This window comes from Colias philodice, chromosome 22, assembly GCF_061535455.1.
Source record: "Colias philodice isolate Cphi_HAF_F1 chromosome 22, ilColPhil1 Martin Lab GWU primary, whole genome shotgun sequence".
Classification (NCBI taxonomy): Eukaryota; Metazoa; Arthropoda; class Insecta; order Lepidoptera; family Pieridae; genus Colias; species Colias philodice.
The window spans coordinates 3,041,789-3,062,465 of NC_143107.1; the positions used below are offsets into that span (position 1 = coordinate 3,041,789).

The 20,677-nt window shown below is 32.6% G+C and overlaps 2 protein-coding genes across 7 annotated transcripts in view; one reads left to right on the forward strand and one right to left on the reverse strand.

The window, feature by feature from the left end:
• Myb (proto-oncogene like protein Myb) overlaps nucleotides 1–12,454 on the reverse strand; it is a 48,166-nt gene extending 35,712 nt beyond the window's left edge. The window contains exons 1-2 of one of the 4 annotated variants that reach the window (XM_089709496.1): nucleotides 12,206–12,446; nucleotides 10,713–10,829 (exon numbers count right to left, since the gene is read on the reverse strand). In XM_089709496.1, coding sequence (XP_089565622.1) covers nucleotides 10,713–10,829; nucleotides 12,206–12,228 — 140 coding nt within the window. In that variant the 5' untranslated portion in view covers nucleotides 12,229–12,446. Of the gene's footprint in view, nucleotides 1–6,751; nucleotides 7,112–10,712; nucleotides 10,830–12,205 lie in introns of those variants that run through there. The other 3 variants (XM_089709493.1, XM_089709491.1, XM_089709494.1) reach the window with 3 other exon arrangements.
• Nucleotides 12,455–13,111: 657 nt separating this feature from the next.
• On the forward strand, nucleotides 13,112–20,631 carry Hus1-like (Hus1-like checkpoint clamp component). Of its 3 annotated transcripts, none has more exons than XM_089709417.1 (6): nucleotides 13,112–13,169; nucleotides 13,840–14,046; nucleotides 14,560–14,660; nucleotides 15,587–15,697; nucleotides 16,928–17,105; nucleotides 18,283–20,631. In XM_089709417.1, the coding sequence occupies exons 1-6, from the start codon at nucleotides 13,130–13,132 to the stop codon at nucleotides 18,510–18,512; spliced, it is 867 nt and encodes a 288-aa protein (XP_089565543.1). In that variant the 5' UTR covers nucleotides 13,112–13,129; the 3' UTR covers nucleotides 18,513–20,631. The 3 variants fall into 3 exon arrangements, with proteins under 3 accessions (XP_089565543.1, XP_089565542.1, XP_089565544.1); XM_089709416.1 differs by lacking the exon at nucleotides 13,112–13,169 and adding an exon at nucleotides 13,576–13,750; XM_089709418.1 differs by lacking the exon at nucleotides 13,112–13,169 and adding an exon at nucleotides 13,578–13,750 and having other exon boundaries at nucleotides 13,824–14,046.
• The last annotated feature ends 46 nt before the right edge of the window (nucleotides 20,632–20,677 follow it).

The window sequence follows — 20,677 nt, forward strand, 5'->3', positions numbered from 1 at the left end:
GGTCGCTATCGTGTTAACAAGAAAAAGGATCCGCACATACAGACACACGGACGTCCAAGACAGAACTTTTTTAAACTGTTTTTTAACTAGTTTAAATAACAAAAACGACATCAAAAATATCATGAACGTTAAAAATAGTGTTTTTTCTTAATATGTGTGTGTATGTATTATCTTACAAGTGCAATGTATGATACATAAAGACATTTTAAGTTTGAAAAATCAGATGTTTTGCGCGAAGTGACAGTAGTACCCACCTCAACGCTTCGCTTATGAGGCGTGCAAAAGTGACTATCTTCCTACAACAAAGTGATTGAATTATTTACTAAAATTAATCACACCACTAACCATAATCCCAATACTAATCCATACTAATATTATAAATGCGAAAGTAACTCTGTCTGTCTGTCTGTTACTCAATCATGCCTAAACTACTGAACCAATTTGCATGAAATTTGGTATGGAGATATTTTGATACCCGAGAAAGGACATAGGCTACCTTTTATTGCAAAATATGTACCACGGGCGAAGCCGGGGCGGACCACTAGTCAATCTAATAAAGAGCATGAATTCTATATATAGAATTCATGCTCTTTATTATATACACGTGAATATACACGTGAATATATACACGTGAATACCCCACTTTTTGATGAATCCTATTATACACGGAATAATTGAATTATGTACACATTTAAATGGGTCAGTATGGAGTCCAGATGACCCATTTCCCACCTCTCCCGTCAACCATAAAATGATGTGCAATATGGTCGACACGGTTGTTGGTACCTAAACGATTTTAATTAACGTTACATTAAATTAATTCATACATTCATAGGGCTTGTATGAGTAATTATTTAGTTACTCATGCATGTATGTAACGTGTGATTTATGAAGAATTTAGTATACGTACATTTTTTGCTTTCTGTAAACAGACCGTTTAAGATCTGATGCAAAAACATGATAAAAAGAACCTACATGAATATATATATATAAAACCTTCAATTTTAATTTAAAAATATGTAATACGAGAAGAAATTGTGTTTTTTTTTTTAAATATCGTTTTTAATAGGAGTAGAAATAGTTTTGCGATAAATTTATGACATTTATGATAAAATAAATAAATGCTTATTAGTTTTTATACCATGTTAATTTAACAGGTGTTTTCTGAAGAATTTAATTAGATATCTTTGAAATTATGTATTAGAATAAGCTTAATTGAAGTTACTTTAGTTTTAAAGGGAAATAGATATAAGCCCACATGTGCGATAACAAGACACGTATAATATGTAAAACAGTAAAAATTCTATATAGGGGTCCTCTTTGCCTTTATATGGCATAAACAGCCCGCATCGTCTTAGGAAAGGTGTTTCATGTTTTAATTTACATTTTACTATCGGTAATGTGGTTTAGCTGTTGGCTATATTATATTTTAATCACGTTACAATTCGGGTAATTTAACACTTAAATTATTCAAATTTTATGGGCTTGACACATGATTACATTATTAAGTAAAACTCAAACATTTCGTCGCTTATCAACAATCTTTAGTTAGCTCTTTCAAATCGTATTATGTACCAACTTTTAGATCATACAGTTAAAACTTCATCGTCTCACTATTCACAAGAACTTTAACTTGAAATACTTCATACTCAATATTTCATGACTAAAAAATGAGTCCATCCCCAGCCACAAGACAGCAAAAACATTTCCGACCCTCCGCTACGCTTCAAGGATCAATAATTTCTGAAAAAATATGAACTTTGACACATTGCGAACAGCCCATGTTACGTATTCATAGCAGTACCTTTGCCAATCACAAAAAGGCTAGACTAGAAAAAATACCCCAATTTCTTAGCGGTATTGTAGTCAGACAGCTGGCCTTGAAAGATTTGATACGAAATGTTACCCACGTGGCAAGATTGGGACATTTTTTATGGCTTTTGTGAATAATGTTCCAAGGAACAGCAAACGTGTTTCATATCTCTCCTCTATTGATAAGTTGTAAAGCTTTACTTAAGAGTTTCAGTGTGATGGATGAATCCCAAAGCCATTTTGGTGCGTTTAAACAACATTCAAATGTTAAAACAGGACTACGTTTACAATTTTGAGTATCTTTCATTTTCAATCGTTTACAACTTCCCGTTTTCGTTTTAAAACAAATTTTCTTCAATTTAAAGTTTTTACGGTATGAGTAAAGCACATGTAGTGAAAAGCTACTTTCACAATTCACATATCGAACCAAAATCCAAAACTATACTCAGGTTGTAAAAAGTCAGAGGAAATAAACATTATACCTACTGGCGCAAATCGGATAAAAATTAAACCATTTGTTTCATGATGTTTTCAATTTAAGGTTCATTTCATTAATTACGAGAACAGTATTTTTACGCATGGAAACAATTTTGTTTGTGTTCAAAGACAATAAAAGTATGAGCTATGTTATTATTGACTAAATATTTTTATGCAGTTGCATCGTGTGAAAGTCACGTCCTACAGTCACCCCAATTATATCAGCATTCATAGAATTGTCGTATTAGACACGACTAGTGATGTGCACATATCGATGCTGAATTCAATCAATATTTTTTTTAATTCGGTTTGTGTTAACCCATTCTCTTGCATATTTTATTTTCTTAATATGAGCAAAAAAGGTTACAGTTTTCGAAAAAAAATATTTAATATAAGTAGGAAAATTTCCAATTTGTAATAAGAATTGGACCAAACTTTCTAAAGAGTGATTACTGTTTTAACATAAAATTTATGATACGTTCGAAATTACAACATTACTCAACCATACCTAATACACAAAGAGCGGTAATACTGCGGTATCCCCTATCACTTCTTATCAAAAAGGTCTCGACATATGGCCCCTTTAATTAAAAAGTAAGTTCATAACATTTCTATCCACAAGTGACAAGTCGTAGGTAATTTATCGATAAAAATTATCACAAGCTAAAAGCTTAGTATGGGATCAGATGGTGCCGTGTGTGAAAAATGTCTGAAATATTACTTATTATTTATTCTAACAGGGCTACATTCTATCGATATAATTTTATCGATAAAAGGTCAGCCCTGGCTCGCACCTTGTGTGCCATCTGCAGACGCACGTGAAGTAATTATTGTACCTTTGGGGGTGGCACCCTCGGTCATCGGTCTTACCCCTAGGGAAGGGCTCGGTCATTGCCTGCATGTTCTCACATGAAAAACATATTTTATGGGAATGAGTACACGCGATTTAAGCGGGTAATGAAGCGTTCATTAAAATATTATGCAAATTGGACATTCCGAAATGTTTGTCGCGTCTTTAATTGGAATATGTTAAATATCGCGTAATTAGATATTATTATCTGCGAACAGATAAGAATACAAAGAGCATTAACTATTTCAGGAATCTGAAAATACTCTTACTAAAATGAAAAAAAATATCGCTTATATTTATTTTCAATTGAATACAATGATATTACAGTACCAACGAGTGATTTTACAAACTTACTTCGTAATACTATGTAATTCTAAGCAAATAAACGGCAAAGTTTTTCTAATATATTTCTTCTGTATCATTTAAAATGGCTAGCAGGAAATTGTAGAGTTTTGTCACGCAAAGACTTATTCCGAAAATTAAATGCTTGTAAATATATTTTTCTGGTTTTATTATACTTTAAATAACCCTTTATATTGAATTAAGCTTTATTGATTCACAATTTAAATGAACAAATATTAAAGTTTTCAGAGATACTACAATTTAATAACTTTTCATCATCATTGTTTTATCAATACTACAGTTGATCATAAAAAATATAGACGTAATAAACAATATTTCGTGGGGTTTTCCACAACTCCATTAATCTACTGGATTCTAAATAAAGTAATCATTTTGGCAAGCCAAAGAATCTTCGCAATTTATTGTACCTATTTAGAAACGTGAGACAAATATAAAACTTGTTTTATGACCGGAAACGTAGAAATAACCATACAAGGTGCCTTATCTAAAATGTAATACGGATCTCTAGTATGACTTCATACACGTCAAAAATTATAAATTATAATATTTTGTTCGTGACATTTTTTAATTAAATAATTTATTGCGAGGGCTTTGCCGATACATCATTCAATTAATCTTATACAGTAGAACGTCTAATTGAGGTCATTAAAGGTACATATTTTAAATATCCGTAGATAAATTCGCCACACTCACGCAATTTGAGTTTGAGCGAGCCCTTGGTACCTTTAAACCTTCAACGTTAGATGGTTTAAAAACCTCACTAGTTTGAAGTATTTTTTGTACCCCACAATCTGGAAAGGTTATATCTTACCAGGTAAGTACGTACGTGAGACCTTGGTGTTTCAAGGTTTCGGCAAGCACGCAGGATAATCCAGAGTTGAAGGTCAAATTTTTCTTGAACTTATTGAATGATACGAAAATTGCCTTTTGTTTGTAAAAACATGACTCTATAACACTTTAGCGCTATATCATTGTTCTTAATAAAGCAATTTCATGAATTAACGAACTACGAAGGGGAGAACGGAATTGATTGTGCCGACAGTCGACACCTAATCATCTCAAACAAAAATGGAAAAAATTATAAGGAAGATTGGTCGTGAATGAATTTGTTTAGTCTGTACGCTTTATATTTTACGCATTAGCCACATTGTTATAAGCGATGAAATTGAATAGCACGTGTTCAAGTTTGGACAATGCTTTCGTTAAAAATTGTTACTTTTTATTGACTAGGACAAATAGTAGGTAGACAATCCTAACAAATGATAACAGATTGGACAGCTTCTATGCAGTCTTTTGAATAAAAGCTTCAAAATCTTGCCGATCTTCTTTTACAGGAACATAATGTAAGTACCTACTAAGAATACATGTATCTAGAAATTCATCTCACAAAAAGGGGGTTATTGTAGTACAAACGAAACTGAAAATTCAACATACCTAATTTAGCTCTTTCTCAGGGCTGTCTTTTGTCCGGTTTTCTGAACCGGTTAGTTTAATTCCGCCTCAGGTTTGTAAGTTTTTCATGTAGAAACCATCACATTTTATTAATAAAGGGTTACGTTATTACGTCAATAATTGTGCTATGTTTAGTACTAGTTTAGTGTTAGTAATATTCCATATTCGCAAATAAAGATAGTACTACTATAATACCTACTTATACGCGCAGTGGCAGCCTTTAGAGTCAAACTATTCGAATTAAATTTTGGAAACTTTCGTGAGGAATAGGTAACTATGTAATTTACAAAAATATTTATTTTAAATCTAATTTTTCAAATTGTTTTTAAGTTCAGATTGGAAATGAATTCATAGAAATTTTGATATAAGTACCTACTTAGGTATCGCTTGTTTCATAATTTAATTCAAAATTGCCAATGTTAAAATTTTCCAAGGCGCGGCTGAATCGAGCTTTTAAATTAAAAGTCTACATCGCGGTGTTTAGATAAGCTATAATATAACATTATTATTGCCATAGAAGTGTTTGATTGTTCGGGTTCTCTGAAAGAGTAAACCACTCCGGAAGTTTATGCGATTAGGCCATAGTACACTTCATTGTTATTATGGTATTTAAATATTAAAGTACATGCGATAGTAAAACTAACAAGATTTATGTTCTATTGCTTGGTACCTGCGATTTTGTTTGCGTAATAAAATGGCACATAGCGACAAGTTTCACATTAATATTTAGAATTTATATATTTTATAGGTAGGTATAGTACTTAATACAAAAAATGCTGAATCAAAAATTTGAAGATTATTTCGGATTTTCGAATTATACCTAAAACTGAAAGTTATGTTAATAATTTGGTCAAGCGGCGCGTGCGGGTACCGTACCTACTCAGGTACCTATTACATTTTTCTTCGAATTCCATCTTCATGCCTAAATTAAAAAAAAATAAAAAATGTCTATTGAGAGATAATTAAAAGCACGGGTTTTGTAAACATGCTATCACTTATTACAATCTCCAAAAGCTCTACGTAGGTACCTATTTACCTATTTTATTTTATTTCTATGTAGGTAAGTATTTAAATTAAATAAAATAAATATAAAAAGTAGCCTGGATAAAATATTACGGATCTCTAAAGCACAAACTTTTCGCACTTATCTTAATGGAAGTTTATCACAAGCTGCTATGAAAAATCGTAGTGTACCTTTCAATTTGATGTTTATTTATCTTCTTATATATAAAAATGAATCGCAAAATGTGTTGGTAAGCGCATAACTCGAGAACGGTTGAACCGATTTCGATAATTCTTTTTTTATTATATTCCTTGAAGAACCAGGATGGTTCTTATGTAGAAAAAACGTAAATATTATGTACCACGGGCGAAGCCGGGGCGGACCGCTAGTTTATAATAATTACTCTTGTGTATGCAGGTAGGTAACTAGGTATATTAATTTTTTACGCATGGAAAAACAATCGCTTTACCTACCTTGTACTTAGATAGAACAAGTTACATCATTAGTTTTTCATGCATTTCCCTTTGAAAATATATCTACGAAAGCTTTTAGAAATCTTACTTTTCCGAATAAGAAACTTATTTATTACCTAATTAATACAATTCAAGTATAAAAAACAACAAGACAAACCAGTTGACTAGATATAAATTAAGGTTATTTCATCAACTATTTTATCTTTAGTCATTTAATTATTTTAAAAAAGCTTTCATAATAATGTAAAATATACGAGTACACACGTGGTGAACAATTTCGATACGATCTACAAAGGCAAATGAAATGAAAATCAGACTTACTTTCTACGCCGGCCGGCTGAACTGCTGTTCTCTGATAGTATGTTATAGGATTCACCAAAAATCCGATATTGTAAATCATCTTCCTCAATACTTTGATATTGCATCGCTTAAACACTAATTGAGATGCGTGTGACGAAATAAACCACCCTTATCATTACTTAGGCTCCGTACCATCGTTATAAAACACTATTTATTAATTTACACGCGGAGGTATGCATATTTATTTGATCTAACCTAGTTTTTATTTTTCCCGCCAAATTGGGAATAGACAATTTATTTTTTCGTTTATTTTTTTTTAAACGCGACGAATCACGGCCGTAGCGCGCGCGGAGCCGAACTGACTGATGAACGAAAAGCGACTGGAAGTGGAAACCGGCATGTTGTTGTGCCCTCGCCCCGTCCCGTTCTTCCCTTTATCGCATACAATAGGTACGAAATTCCTATGTTATTTTTCATTCATTTTAATATTTACGACGATTCAATGGTTTTAAGTTTTAACTTTTAAGTTATGACACAGAATACTAAATAGTAGCTAATGCTAGTTAGGACCTACTCAACTACAAATCCTAGTAACTAACTAGACGTTTATGAATCTGCAAACTGCAGTTTAAATCTTTAATATATTTTTTGTTTTAATATTATATCAATCAAAATTCGAAAGCCTTTCATTTTTTTTGGTAATTTATGTTGTACTTAATAGGTACTTACAAGTAGGGATGTAACGATACATGATTTTGCCGATACGATACCGATACCGATATTTGTAGTAATGTATCGGCGATACCGATATCGATGGCTTGGTAGAAAAATAAATAGTGAATTATGCATAAAAAGTTACCAACATTTAACAGAGACAACTGTTAATCGTATTCTTTTAAATAAAAATGCCAAATCAAAAAACAACAAAACCATTTATTTTAGTATTATTATTTTACGAAGTCAGTTAAACTTTAAGTAATACACATACAATCAGTACCTAATAAAAGTTTACTATTCTGCCGTCCTTTAACTAGAAAGCCGTTAAGCCCACGAAGTGAGTTTCGAGTAAATGGCAAAAAACACGGAAATCGTTATTTCTTAAAAATTATGACACTTACAATAATTATTGTGAGATACATCGATCGACATTTAATTATATATAAATATTAGTTTTTACCCAGAAACTGTTATAATTTATTTTTAAATTCACTTTTTCTCGTTTAGTTCAGCATAATAATCTGAAAATTTTAACTATTTACTGGACAAGACGGCCGTTTACATACCATAGCGACTTTTTAGCTAAGTAATTTAGTATTTTTATTTTCATTTTGTGATTTTTTTTTATTTAGTAATAAAATGCTTACCTAAAACGTCGTTAAGCTACTATAACTACTTTTAAGCTATGACTTTCGTTTTAATTTAAATTTCAAAAACTTTATAATCAGCGTTTAAGGGTTTTTGGATGCTTTTGTACTATGATTCTATATAGTTGTACTAAATTTTAATCTTACTAATGTTAAAAATTTGCTGCTGTCTGAGGCTTTGCTCTCGGGAATTACATCCTCTAGGTCAACCATCAACCAATGGAAAGGAAAAGGATCAAAAGCTTTTAGGTTTAAGTATTAAGGATTTAAACACTATCTAAATTAATGGTTTTAGCGTCTTATTGTGAGTAACAAGTATTTTAAACTCTTTTACTAAATGACTCTTTTAAGTTTTCGATAAAATTAACCTTTATTTCTCGTCATGTTCACGTTTATTTCATTACAGTGGCTCATTAAGGGGTTAAGATTGAGATAAATCTTCTCGCTTTTCTTTTTTGGAACCGTATATTCATTTAGAATTGCAATTTTAACGTTATTTTATAAATATTCTTCTGCGAAGTTAGTCTGCGAAGGGGTTAAGATTGAGATAAATCTTCTCGCTTTTCTTTTTTGGAACCGTATATTCATTTAGAATTGCAATTTTAACGTTATTTTATAAATATTCTTCTGCGAGTCACGGATATGTGAGTACATATAGAACCACAAACATATAAACATAAATCGTTTCCTGAAAAAAAAAATTAAGACTTGTGCACAAGGTTTTTGAAAAAATAAAACCCTGGTTTCAATAGGGCTTCAAGCTCTTACATGTGGGATGCTCTTAATAAATAATGTAGAACCGCTTATCAAATGATTAGAAGACTCTTTCATCCACATTCAGAAAATATAATATACCAGAATATGTGGAAAATAGCAGGAGGTAGAAAACTTTTTATTTGCTACTATGTAAAAAATACAAATCTTAATAATCTAATACATATAAAGATAAGAAAAAATAGCAATAGTTGCAAAATGGACTCCCCGTCAGCGGGTCAAAGGTAGTGTACTCCTAACAATTTTTGTATCACCATCTCTAGTACATTACTTGACAGTCGATTACTAATTCCACCCAAGGGGTAAATTACATAATTAATAAATAGTTTTAAAAATTAAATAGTACAGACTGTCTTTCTTCTCTTTCTCGGTTACAGAGACAAATCAGAGTCTAAACAGAGAAGTACGATTGAAAGTTCGCACTGTCGTAACCATTACCTACCAAATTTTCGTAACTTTGACTTGTTATATTTTCCGTAATTTAGCTGCTAGATTGTTTAAAACTTAGTAAACCTGATCAGAAACAATACATCTTGTAAAAGAAAATCAAAAACAATCGGTACTCTGCTTGGGAGCGACATTATTTCATCATCACTCTCATCCCCAAAACTGATGCATCACCAGAATCGGATAACTGCCTTTTAGCTTAAAAATGAGGGTTAGCTACTTTGTAGCTAAGCAAAAAAGTGTTATTAGAATTTTTCCTAAATAAAATTACTTAACTAAAAAAGCGTTAAGGGCGAGTAACTGCAAATAAGGTAAGGATTTCCATTGGAATCGTTATATGAAAGCATATCATAAAGCAGTTATAGTCCTTTTGCGTCCCTATAGTCAAGTATAATCTGATAACGTACTTTTAGTCAAGTAAAAAGCTAAAAAATAATTATTAAATCTGGCGGTTAAGGTACTTTTAAGGAAATTTAGCGAAGTAGTGTTGGTTAGACGCTTTCAAGTTATGGAATCGCTGAAAATTGTGTTACTTAACGGCTTACAATATTTTCATATATTTATAACTATTAATGCTAGAGAAATGATTCTTAGACAGAAAGATAGAGAATTCTGAACTCTATCACCCTACATTTAAAACTGAAAATTGACCATTTGAGGGTTAACGGCTTTTAGTTAAAGGACGGCAGTATTGGTAGAGTTTTTTCAGAAAACTAAGTGCGCACGCGCGGGCGGCCTCCCGCATCGTTCATTGGGCGCGGATTTTTGAATTATTTGATATCAAAAAAATTGGATGTTTGTAAAGTAGGTTTACGATCGAGATGTTTACGTGATAACATAATGCAGTGGCAGCGCTCGAGATGAAACGGGAGATCGGTCCGTCTCTCTCTCGTTATACCTGCGATCGCGCTCGTGAGGTTTTGGTGTGACACAAGTTTATGAACATGTCACCCGACTAAAACGATTTTAAAAACGTTATCACGTTAAAAATTAAAAAAATTCAAAATTATTTATTTCTTTCCTTTACATAAACAAATTTGTGATTGGAACACTCCTAGTAAGCAAATAAAATGCTTGTGTCAGGAGGTTCCGCTCTTCCTTAACACTATTACAGAAACAGAAATAAAACAATATGAATAAATACAATGCAAAAACATAAAAGAAAAGAAATAATTTATTAAAAAAATATCGGTATCGGTTGATTTATTATCGGCGATACCGATATATCGGCTTGCCGATATATCGGCCGATATATCGGTATCTGTATCGGTATCGTTACATCCCTACTTACAAGGTTTCATGATAATCGCATCAAAGAGCTAAATTTCACTCCAAAAAATAAATTTCCCTGAAAATCCAGCTTTTCAACATTAAAATTGCATAAAAAAACTACTTACGGTTCAGCTTTAACAACATATTGTTCTTCTATATCTGTGCTGAGCTTCGCCTTCAATACTTGTAGCCGCTCAATTTGAAACTGTAGATATGATTTGGTACCTTTTTCTTCTTCCATACTGTAACAAAAATATTTTCAAATTTTATTTTCTCGTATTTCTGATATTCTGAATCATTTTATTTACAATCCTCAAAAGGATAGTATTTGTAGTAAATTACAATTAATATTCGCTTGATGATTGAATTTCACTGCAAAAACTACGATTTGTGGCCATAACCACAAAATCAGAAATTGAAAAAAAAATATATAATTTCGATCGATCGATTACGAATCGGATTCGAGCATTAAGGATACATAAATATACCGCTCTAGGTACTTAGTAGCTCTATAATTTATACGAAACCTGCGTCACGAACAGGTAAACATGGTAAACAGACACATAAATTGTTTTAAAAATATAGCGAAAATGGATAATTTCTAATTAATTAATTATTCATAGACAGCACAGTAAGGTGCGTAAAGGCTTATTATGTAGGTACCTATTATAGGTAGTACCACAGGAAAAATTTTTTTGGCTCTCCATGACGCACTGCAGGTCATAATTAATTATTGGCTTAGAAATGCAGTAATGTTTTCATTTAGGTAGGTATTGTTTCCTCAAAATAATTTGTCTTTAAGGTCTTGAAGTTAGGTCTAATAGTTAAATACTATTGTTGCATTATGAACATTCTATACATAGAGCACTGTTAACAACTTCGTATGACGTAAGATCATTAATGATATTAATTGATTGTTTGTGTTACATCATGCATGCCAACCCACTACATTATAGTAATTATTCTAGAAAAAAATAATAGTTATTTTCATATTGCATTCCGATAAGAATCTTGAGTGGACATAGCTGTTATAAACGCAAAATATAACCTAACATTTTGTGCGTTCGTGTTTATCAAAGCGGTGATGCATTTTTATCATAACCCCAATCACCTCAAATGCAATGCAATTATTCATTTATAAACGATGTTTTAAAACTAAAACTACTTAACTAATTACATAATACTATGATGTATCCAAGTATTAGGCGCAGTAGAAATTGCATAATCGTATGGCATTGAACCTATTTTATGATCTACGTATCTCTATCTTTACGGTTCAGAAAAGTCGGAAGTCTCTATATTGTTGATTGAAAATGGTAATTGCGAATTGATCTCTAAATACCCACACGCACAGATGTCAATTTAAAAACATTTCAAAATAATAGGCCGTTAAAATATTAAATTTGAAGAAGGAACAAGTCGTTACGCGAAATACTTTGAGAAACATAGTCAAAACCAACGTTTATTGAAACGTAAGTGCTATTATTTTGAAATTATTCGAATAAAAGTCTATTATATTCAATTGTGCAGGTGAAAACCATCCGTGGAAATGTTATTGAAAGTTGTTTTTGTGGTTATATGATGACGACACTATCGATCGCACAATTCATTCACATACCTTGATTTAGCATTTTTCTCCATATATTCAGCTTATTTTTAGAAATATAAACAAATAGCTGTGTACAATAAAATTGGAACCGATATTTGTTTGTTATTAAATAGAAATATATTAAAAATTACACAAGAAATTAGTAAAATAAATAAAACTGCGAGAAAATAACCACTGTACGTTAATATTCGTTACAATCAAACCAGGACATTGTCTATCTCTATCAGTCCGTATGTGCACTCAACGATAGAAAGGGATAGAAATATAATACCGTAAATAAACTTATCACTATTCTCGTTTCATCAACCGCCATCTTTGAAGGAAGTCTGTTGTGTTGTCTATGGACATGTTATTGCCATATCGTAAAATAATATATAAACTTTATAATGCCCATGATACACAATTACAGTTCTTTTGCGTCCCTCTATCTTTATTTTATATCCAATTCTATATTTTTATTTTGATTACCATAGCTATGTGCATATTTATTTTTTTTTCTTATTCGCATTTGTTGCACATTACACGTATCCAAACTGCGGATAATGTTGAGTAGTTATACCTGTATATTTTAGATTAGGTTTTATTGTATTTTTATCCACTATTCCACTTTTTATTAACTCTATTAAAGAAAAATAAAAATAATATAAAACATTACAGTACATATTAACTTTTGAAGGTATCAGATGGTAAATTAATAATGTATTATGCTGATGTTAAAATTAACACTGAAGAAATTATACACTATTCTATTTTTGTTCGGAGCCCTTGGTGCGACTCGCCCTATTGCATTAGTAAAATCTAGCCTAGTATTACCTACATATTATGTTAATTTATTTCTACAGCTTAATTTACAAACCTAATGTTTGCTAATAACATTATCAAAATAATTTAACACCTTTATTACATTTAAAGAACGCGTGGATTTCTGAACTTATGAGCCCACGGGTGCCCACCTCCCCTGGGATCGCGCCTGGTAAGATAATTTTCTACACTAGCTGCTCCGCGCGGTTTCACCCCCGTGGCTACTTTCCTGTTAGTCGTAGCGTGATGATATATTATAGCCTATAGCCTCCCTCGATAAATGAGCTATCTAACACTGAAAGAATTTTTCAAATCGGACCAGTAGTTCCCGAGATTAGCGCGTTCAAACAAAAAAACAAATTACTCTTCAGCTTTATAATATTAAGTATAGATTTGCAATGTGACACAATAAAAATAATTATACAAAGTTCTTTAACTTTTACTATTGCAATAATATCTTAAAGCTGTTTTAAAAACTCTTGACATCTCAAACTCCAAATGGCAATCCGCTCCATCGTGTAGTACGTTTTTTAGAACCATAGACCATAAGGTCATCTGTCTAATTATGTCAATTGTCATTTGTCATTTTTACTTTTAAATTTTACGAATAGAAAAGCCGCGAACTGTAAAGTTAAAGAAAAAAGGCATTTTCATTTTAAATAGCTCAGCCTTTGAAATCTAGCCGCAACTTAATTTCTAAAATGAAGTTTAGAGCTATCATGATCGATACTGGCCCTATGAGGGAATTCACAAGTACCGTATTTTATTAAAACATAAATGAGTTACTTCTTTCTCTGTAACTGAAGTTGTAATATAGTTCTCATAGTAAACAATACTTTCAGATATCGTGTCTACCATTTCAAAACTATCGAAAGAATGTATATTAAGGTTGTCTTCGGATAAAATGTATTTTATAGTAAGTGAGGATAACAGTGGTCCTGCGCCTCCAATGCTATGGTGTGAGATTCCTCAAGCTATGTTCTTCTCGGAGTATCAAATAGTTGGTGTAGATGAAGAATACAAGGATATTTATTTAGGAATTGTATCAGGTATGTGGAGTTGGAATTTAAATATGTAGGTACTTGAACACTGTTGATTCATCTGTTCATTGATATTATTGTATTTTGTTTGGTATAAGATTGAAATATTGGCCTATTCTTCTCACTTAGTAATATGTATATAAAGCTATTATATAGCTAGCTTCTGATTTCGGTTAACCTGGGATATAAATTATAGTTTACTTTTAAATTTAGCTTTTAAGGTCACACTGCGTAGGGCTCACTTGTGGTGAAATAATTATACAGACAAGTAATTTCATGTTTATTAAGTTGATTTGGTAAGAATTAACAAATAGATTAATCTTTTATAGATTTCAATTGAGATGTACAAATTTTTTTTCAATTGACTTTGCAAATTGTGTGAGATGCTAAAAGCTAGTTTAATATAGAACTAAGGCCGCCTATTGTGCAAAATATTTGTACCTTATTAGTTTGTATTAGATTTACTTACTTTTACTAAACTACTGTTTATTATACATAAATAGATAACTGTTTGTATTACAGCTAATTTGTCAAGATCGTTGATAACACTGAAATCGGCAAAGTGCTTGAAAATGAAACTTACTAAAAAGCAATGTCCATGTTTGACATTGGAAATTGAAATGGTAAGTAGAAAAAGATACTGTTCAACTCAGATTTAAGTTCCTTCCTCAAACCTTGAACATTAATTTAATTCACTTCTTATTAAAGTACATTTGAATCAGCATAGTACGTAGAAAGTATGTACCACAACTTTGAAAACACATTGTTTAATAATAAATGAATTTTTAAAATATTTTAACCATATAATTGCACGCCTCATAAGCGAAGCGTTGAGGTGGGTACTACTGTCACTTCGCGCAAAACATCTGATTTTTCAAACTTAAAATGTCTTTATGTATCATACATTGCACTTGTAAGATAATACATACACACACATATTAAGAAAAAACACTATTTTTAACGTTCATGATATTTTTGATGTCATTTTTGTTATTTAAACTAGTTAAAAAACAGTTTAAAAAAGTTCTGTCTTGGACGTCCGTGTGTCTGTATGTGCGGATCCTTTTTCTTGTTAACACGATAGCGACCGAAATACTTTACTAATCGAGTCTTTTTTTTTCTCTTACGCTTGAGTATGCTCAGGAATAGAACCCTTTCATTTTTCAGGGTCTGATTCGATGTGGTTTAATTGTTATTAAATAAACAAAAATAATAATTAATAAATATTTATTAAAAAAAAATTATGAGGCGTGCACTTTTGGATTTTCCAAATTATTTTCATTTCTACTCATACATTTTACAATGTCAATAAAACAATTTAAAAGTTGGTACTTTAGCATATTATAAGTTTTGTTATAAAATGAACACAATTCTTTTAATTTTGGTAAATCATTAAGTTAGATGAATGAAAATTTAATAATTAAAACTCAATTTTTTATTGTATTCAAATCTTGCATTCATTTTATTGCCTTCTTTTTAAGTATTTTTTCTATATATTTTTTAGCTTAAATTCATACATTAAAGTCATATAATTTAATACATTTTACAGCCATCATCAACATCACAAGAAACCAGACAAGTGACTCATGACATACCAGTTATAGTTATTCCGAGGAAGCTATGGAGTGAATTCCAAGAGCCTAGAATACCTCAGCCAGATGTAAGATATTATTTACTATTAAGATAGAATTTGATATTTTTGGTTTGATGGCATTCAAATGCTTTATAACTATAAATTTATAAATAATTGAAAAAAATCGATCACGAGGCGGGACTCAAACCCGCATCCTTTCATGTTTAATTGTAATATTAAAACTATTGCCTTTTTTCCAGCCACGACTTCGCCCGCTTTCTCTAGAACAAATAAATAAATTATTTTATAATAAAACCTTCCTTGAGAAATAGTCTAACTACTACCGTTTAGTCCATGCTACTACTCAAAATCGGTTGCATAATTTTTAAAGATTTAAGCATACATAGGGATATAGGGATATTTTGTACTATGTAGTGACAAAATGAAACAACAATTATTAAAATACACCTTTATTTTAAAGAAAAATTAAAAACAAGTCTATATCCATTTATTTAAATATTTAATATGACCTATATAATTACCAAGAAGATTTATACATTATTAACATAATTTTTACATTATGAAACTATGCATTATTACTTATACTAGATTTCCGCCCGCGGCTTCGGCCGCGCTTTCAAAGGAAAACCCGCATAGTTCCCGTTCCCGTGGGATTTCCGGGATAAAACCTATGTGTTAATCCAAGTGTCCCTCTATATGTGTGCTAAATTTCATTGTAATCGGTTCAGTAGTATTTGCGTGAAAAAGTAACAAACACACACACATACACACCTCCTCCATCCTCACAAACTTTCGCATTTATAATATTAGTAGGATTTATTTAAACAATTTTAAGTTTATACCTTTACTATTTCAGATATCAATAGAACTGCCAACACTATAACAACTCCGCAGCACAATAGATAGAATGTGTAATCGGTTCAGTAGCATTTGCGTGAAAAAGTAACAAACACACACACACACACATCCTCACAAACTTTTGCATTTATAATATTAGTAGGATTTATTTAAACAATTTTAAGTTTATACCGCTTTACTATTTCACGACGACGCGGTTGGCGCAGTGGTAAAGTAACTGCCTACTGAGCCGACGGTCCCGGGTTCGATCCCCGGTCAGGGCAAATGATGAACTCAATTATTTGTTCTTGGGTCTGGGTGTTATTATCTATATATGTATTTATTAAATATTATATTTATCGTCGCCTAGTACCCACAACACAAGCCTTAATTGAGCTTACTGTGGGACTAGGTCGATTTGTGTAATAATGTCCTATAATATTTATTTATTTATTTCAGATATCAATAGAACTGCCAACACTAAAACAACTTCGCACCACAATAGATAGAATGAAGGCAATGTCCGCAGAGGTAGTATTACGAGCCTCAGCGGAAGGCAGGCTGACGTTGCAAATCAAAACAGGCATGGCTAAAGTGTCCACGAGGTTTAAGGGTTTGAGAGTGGATGCTTTTGAAGGTGTGGTTTGTAGTAAAGTTCTTTTGTAAAAATACTAGCTGTGCTCCGCGGTTTCACCCGCTGCTCTGCTCTAAGTAACTAACTAAAGTAACTTAAGTAACCATCCAACCAACCAACCAGCCAACCAGCCACTCACGCTAACCACGCTAACTCACGCTAACCACGCTAACTCACGCTCACTCACGCTAACTCACGCTGACTCACGCTCACTCACGCTAACTCACGCTCACTCACGCTCACTCAAGCTAACCCACGCTCACTCACGCTCACTCAAGCTAACTCACGCTAACTCACGCTCACTCACACACACTCACCCTCACTCACCCTCACTCACTCTAACTCGCGCTCACTCACGCTAACTCGCGCTCACTCACGCTAACTCACGCTCACTCACACACACTCACGCTAACTCACCCTCACTCACCCTCACTCACTCTAACTCGCGCTCACTCACGCTAACTCGCGCTCACTCACGCTAACTCACGCTCACTCACACACACTCACGCTAACTTACGCTCACTCATACACACTCACGCTAACTCACTTACCCTCACTCATGCTCACTCACTCACTCATTCACTCGATGGCAATCCCGATGGCGACCCGACAAACCTATTTAGTAATTTAACCTATTTAGTAACCTATTTAGTAAATAGCACAACTAAATAATATGTAGTAATTAATAATATCAAATCTTTTTTATTTTTTACTTTTCCGTTTTTTGAAGTCGGTTTTTTTAACGTAGTTATTTTTAAAAATGTCTAAGCATATCGACATATAGACGGCCACGGTGGTTGTTTTATACAATGTAGTGATCAATATCTCTGAAAATCAGTGCAGCAATACATTTTAATTAACGGTTGCTGCTTTTTGATGGGGAGTCCCTTTTGCCACTAATGCTATTTTCTCTATTCTATGTGTATATTAAGATTTGTATTTTTTTAACATGGTGGCAAATAAAACGCTCTCTATTTCAATAACAATCTTTTATATAAAAATGAATCGCAAAATGTGTTGGTAAGCGCATAACTCGAGAACGGCTGAACCGATTTCGATAATTCTTTTTTTATTATATTCCTTGAAGTACGAGGATGGTTCTTATGTAGAGAAAACGTAAACATGTACCACGGGCGAAGCCGGGGCGGACCGCTAGTAATAAATACATTTTTCTTTTCAGGTCCCATTGACCATTCAGATTCAGAAACTGAAACTCAAACGAACGAAGACATGACTAGAGTGTGCTACTGTAGAGTGGACGCTAAGAAGTTCTCAATGTTTCTTAGTGCGGACCAAATATCGCACAATAGGACGATATGTAGCATTGTGCATAAGAAATTAGTGATTTTGTGCTTACAGACGGAGGAAAATGTGAAGTTACAGTGTTTTATTAGTGGGATTGTTTATTAGATTTAGAATATTCCAACTATACATTCCTACTAATATTATAAATGTGAAAGTTTGTGAGGATGGACGTGTGTGTATGTTTGTTACTCTTTCACGCAAATTTTACTGAATCGATTACAATGAAATTAAGCACATATATCGAGGCTAACTTGGATAGGTTTTATCCCGGAAATCCCACGGGAACGGGAACTATGCGGGTTTTTCTTTGAAAAGGCGGGCAAAGCCGCGGGCGGATAGCTAGTAATTTATACTATGTAGCTTGTCGCCCGCATAGTCAAAGGAAAACCCGCATTGTTCCCGTTTTAGTTGGCTTTTTGGGATAAAAACCTATGTGTTAATCCTATTAACCCTCTATGTGTGCCAAATTTCATGAAAAATTGTTCAGCAGTTTTTGAGTGAAGGAGAAACAAACAAACGTATACAAACTTTCGCATAAATTATAATATTAGTAGGATTACAATACTTTTGGAAAGAAAAATAGGCCACCAATTTTCTTGCTGCTTGCTTTTTCTTCAAGCTGTTTTGTTAGAGTTCAGATCCAAAATTGCCTAATTTCTTAAGAATGTACAATTAACAAAAAAAAAGTCATGCTCATACAAAAACAATTTGTGATAAAGTCCAGTTTGGCCAAAGTTGAATTACCGGTGGCACCTATTTTCTTATGATTAGTATATAAATTTGATTGTTTTGACCGCCTCATTGATTCAGTTGTTTATGTATGAAAGTAAGGCGCGGGTCAAACACAAGCGGCGCGGGCGCGGGCGCGTGCCATAAGCGCACCTCTTGAATCTGTTTTGCACCACGTCCTTCTTATACATTTTGTATGAAAGAATTTTGGAAAGGCGACGAGGCGGCACGCCACGGTTGTGCCAAGGTTGCGCCAAGGTTGCGCCTTTCCAAAATTATTTCATACAAAATGCCAATAGCGCACCCGATGCACGCCGGCAGCGCGCCGCTTGTATATGTCCCGCGCCTAAAAGAGAAAAAGTACAACTGATCATCCATAAACCTTAAAGAAAGTGTCAGTAAATGTGAAATTCGTATTTTTGTGTCTTATAAAATATTTACTAAAAAAAAATTTTGTAATTTTATGTAGATTATACTTTTTTAATGTATACTGCCTAAATATTTATTTTTTTAATTGATCGCAGTCTAATAGTCATACAAATATGAAATAGTCTATAATATACATTGTATATTTTTTATTGTTAAAATGGTTAGAAACCATTGAAATGTGTGCCTACTACCTAGATATGTATTTAAATTACTGTTTTACTAATGATGAAAAAATAAGTGTGCCGATCACATTTGTCGGAAATGAAACTTCTTTGGCAAGATTAAAAAATATAATAATAATATATGATACGAAAATCGATGCCTAACTCATTATTTTATTAGTTACTAGCTGCTCCGCGCGGTTTCACCCCCGTGGCTCCACTCCTGTTGGTCGCAGCGTGATGATATATAGCCTACTAGCTTTCCACCCGCGGCATCGCCCGCGCAGAAGAAAGAAAAACCCGCATAGTTCCCGTTCCCGTGGGATTTCCGGGATAAAACCTATCCTATGTCCTTTCTCGGGTATCAAAATATCTCTATACCAAATTTCATGCAAATTGGTTCAGTAGTTAAGGCGTGATTGAGTAACAGACAGACAGACAGAGTTACTTTCGCATTTATAATATTAGTATGGATAACCTTCCTCGATAAATGGGCTATCTAACACCGAAAGAATTTTCAAATCGGACCAGTAGTTCCCGAGATTTGCGCGTTCAAACAAACAAACAAACTCTTCAGCTTTATAATATTAGTATACTGTATAGATTACAACGGTATTGCCATGACGCGACCTTGATATTTTACTCTCAACGCGCCTAAAGAAGTTTCACTCCAAAATTCAGTTGGTTTCGGTCATTAAATACAACTAGATATACAATCTTATAAGTATGTAATTACTAAATTTACTGGAAATAATTTAAACGGACGTCTTGTTGTAATTAATGAAAGAAATCAGATGGCAAAATTTTCATCACAATTTCATGAACAAGGATCGCTTTATTGTCTTATTTCTTGTGATTACTAGGTATATTGTTATTATGTTAATACTAAATTATATTATTAAAGAATACCATTGAGAAAAGCATTTTTTTATTTTCCACCTAAGTAATTCC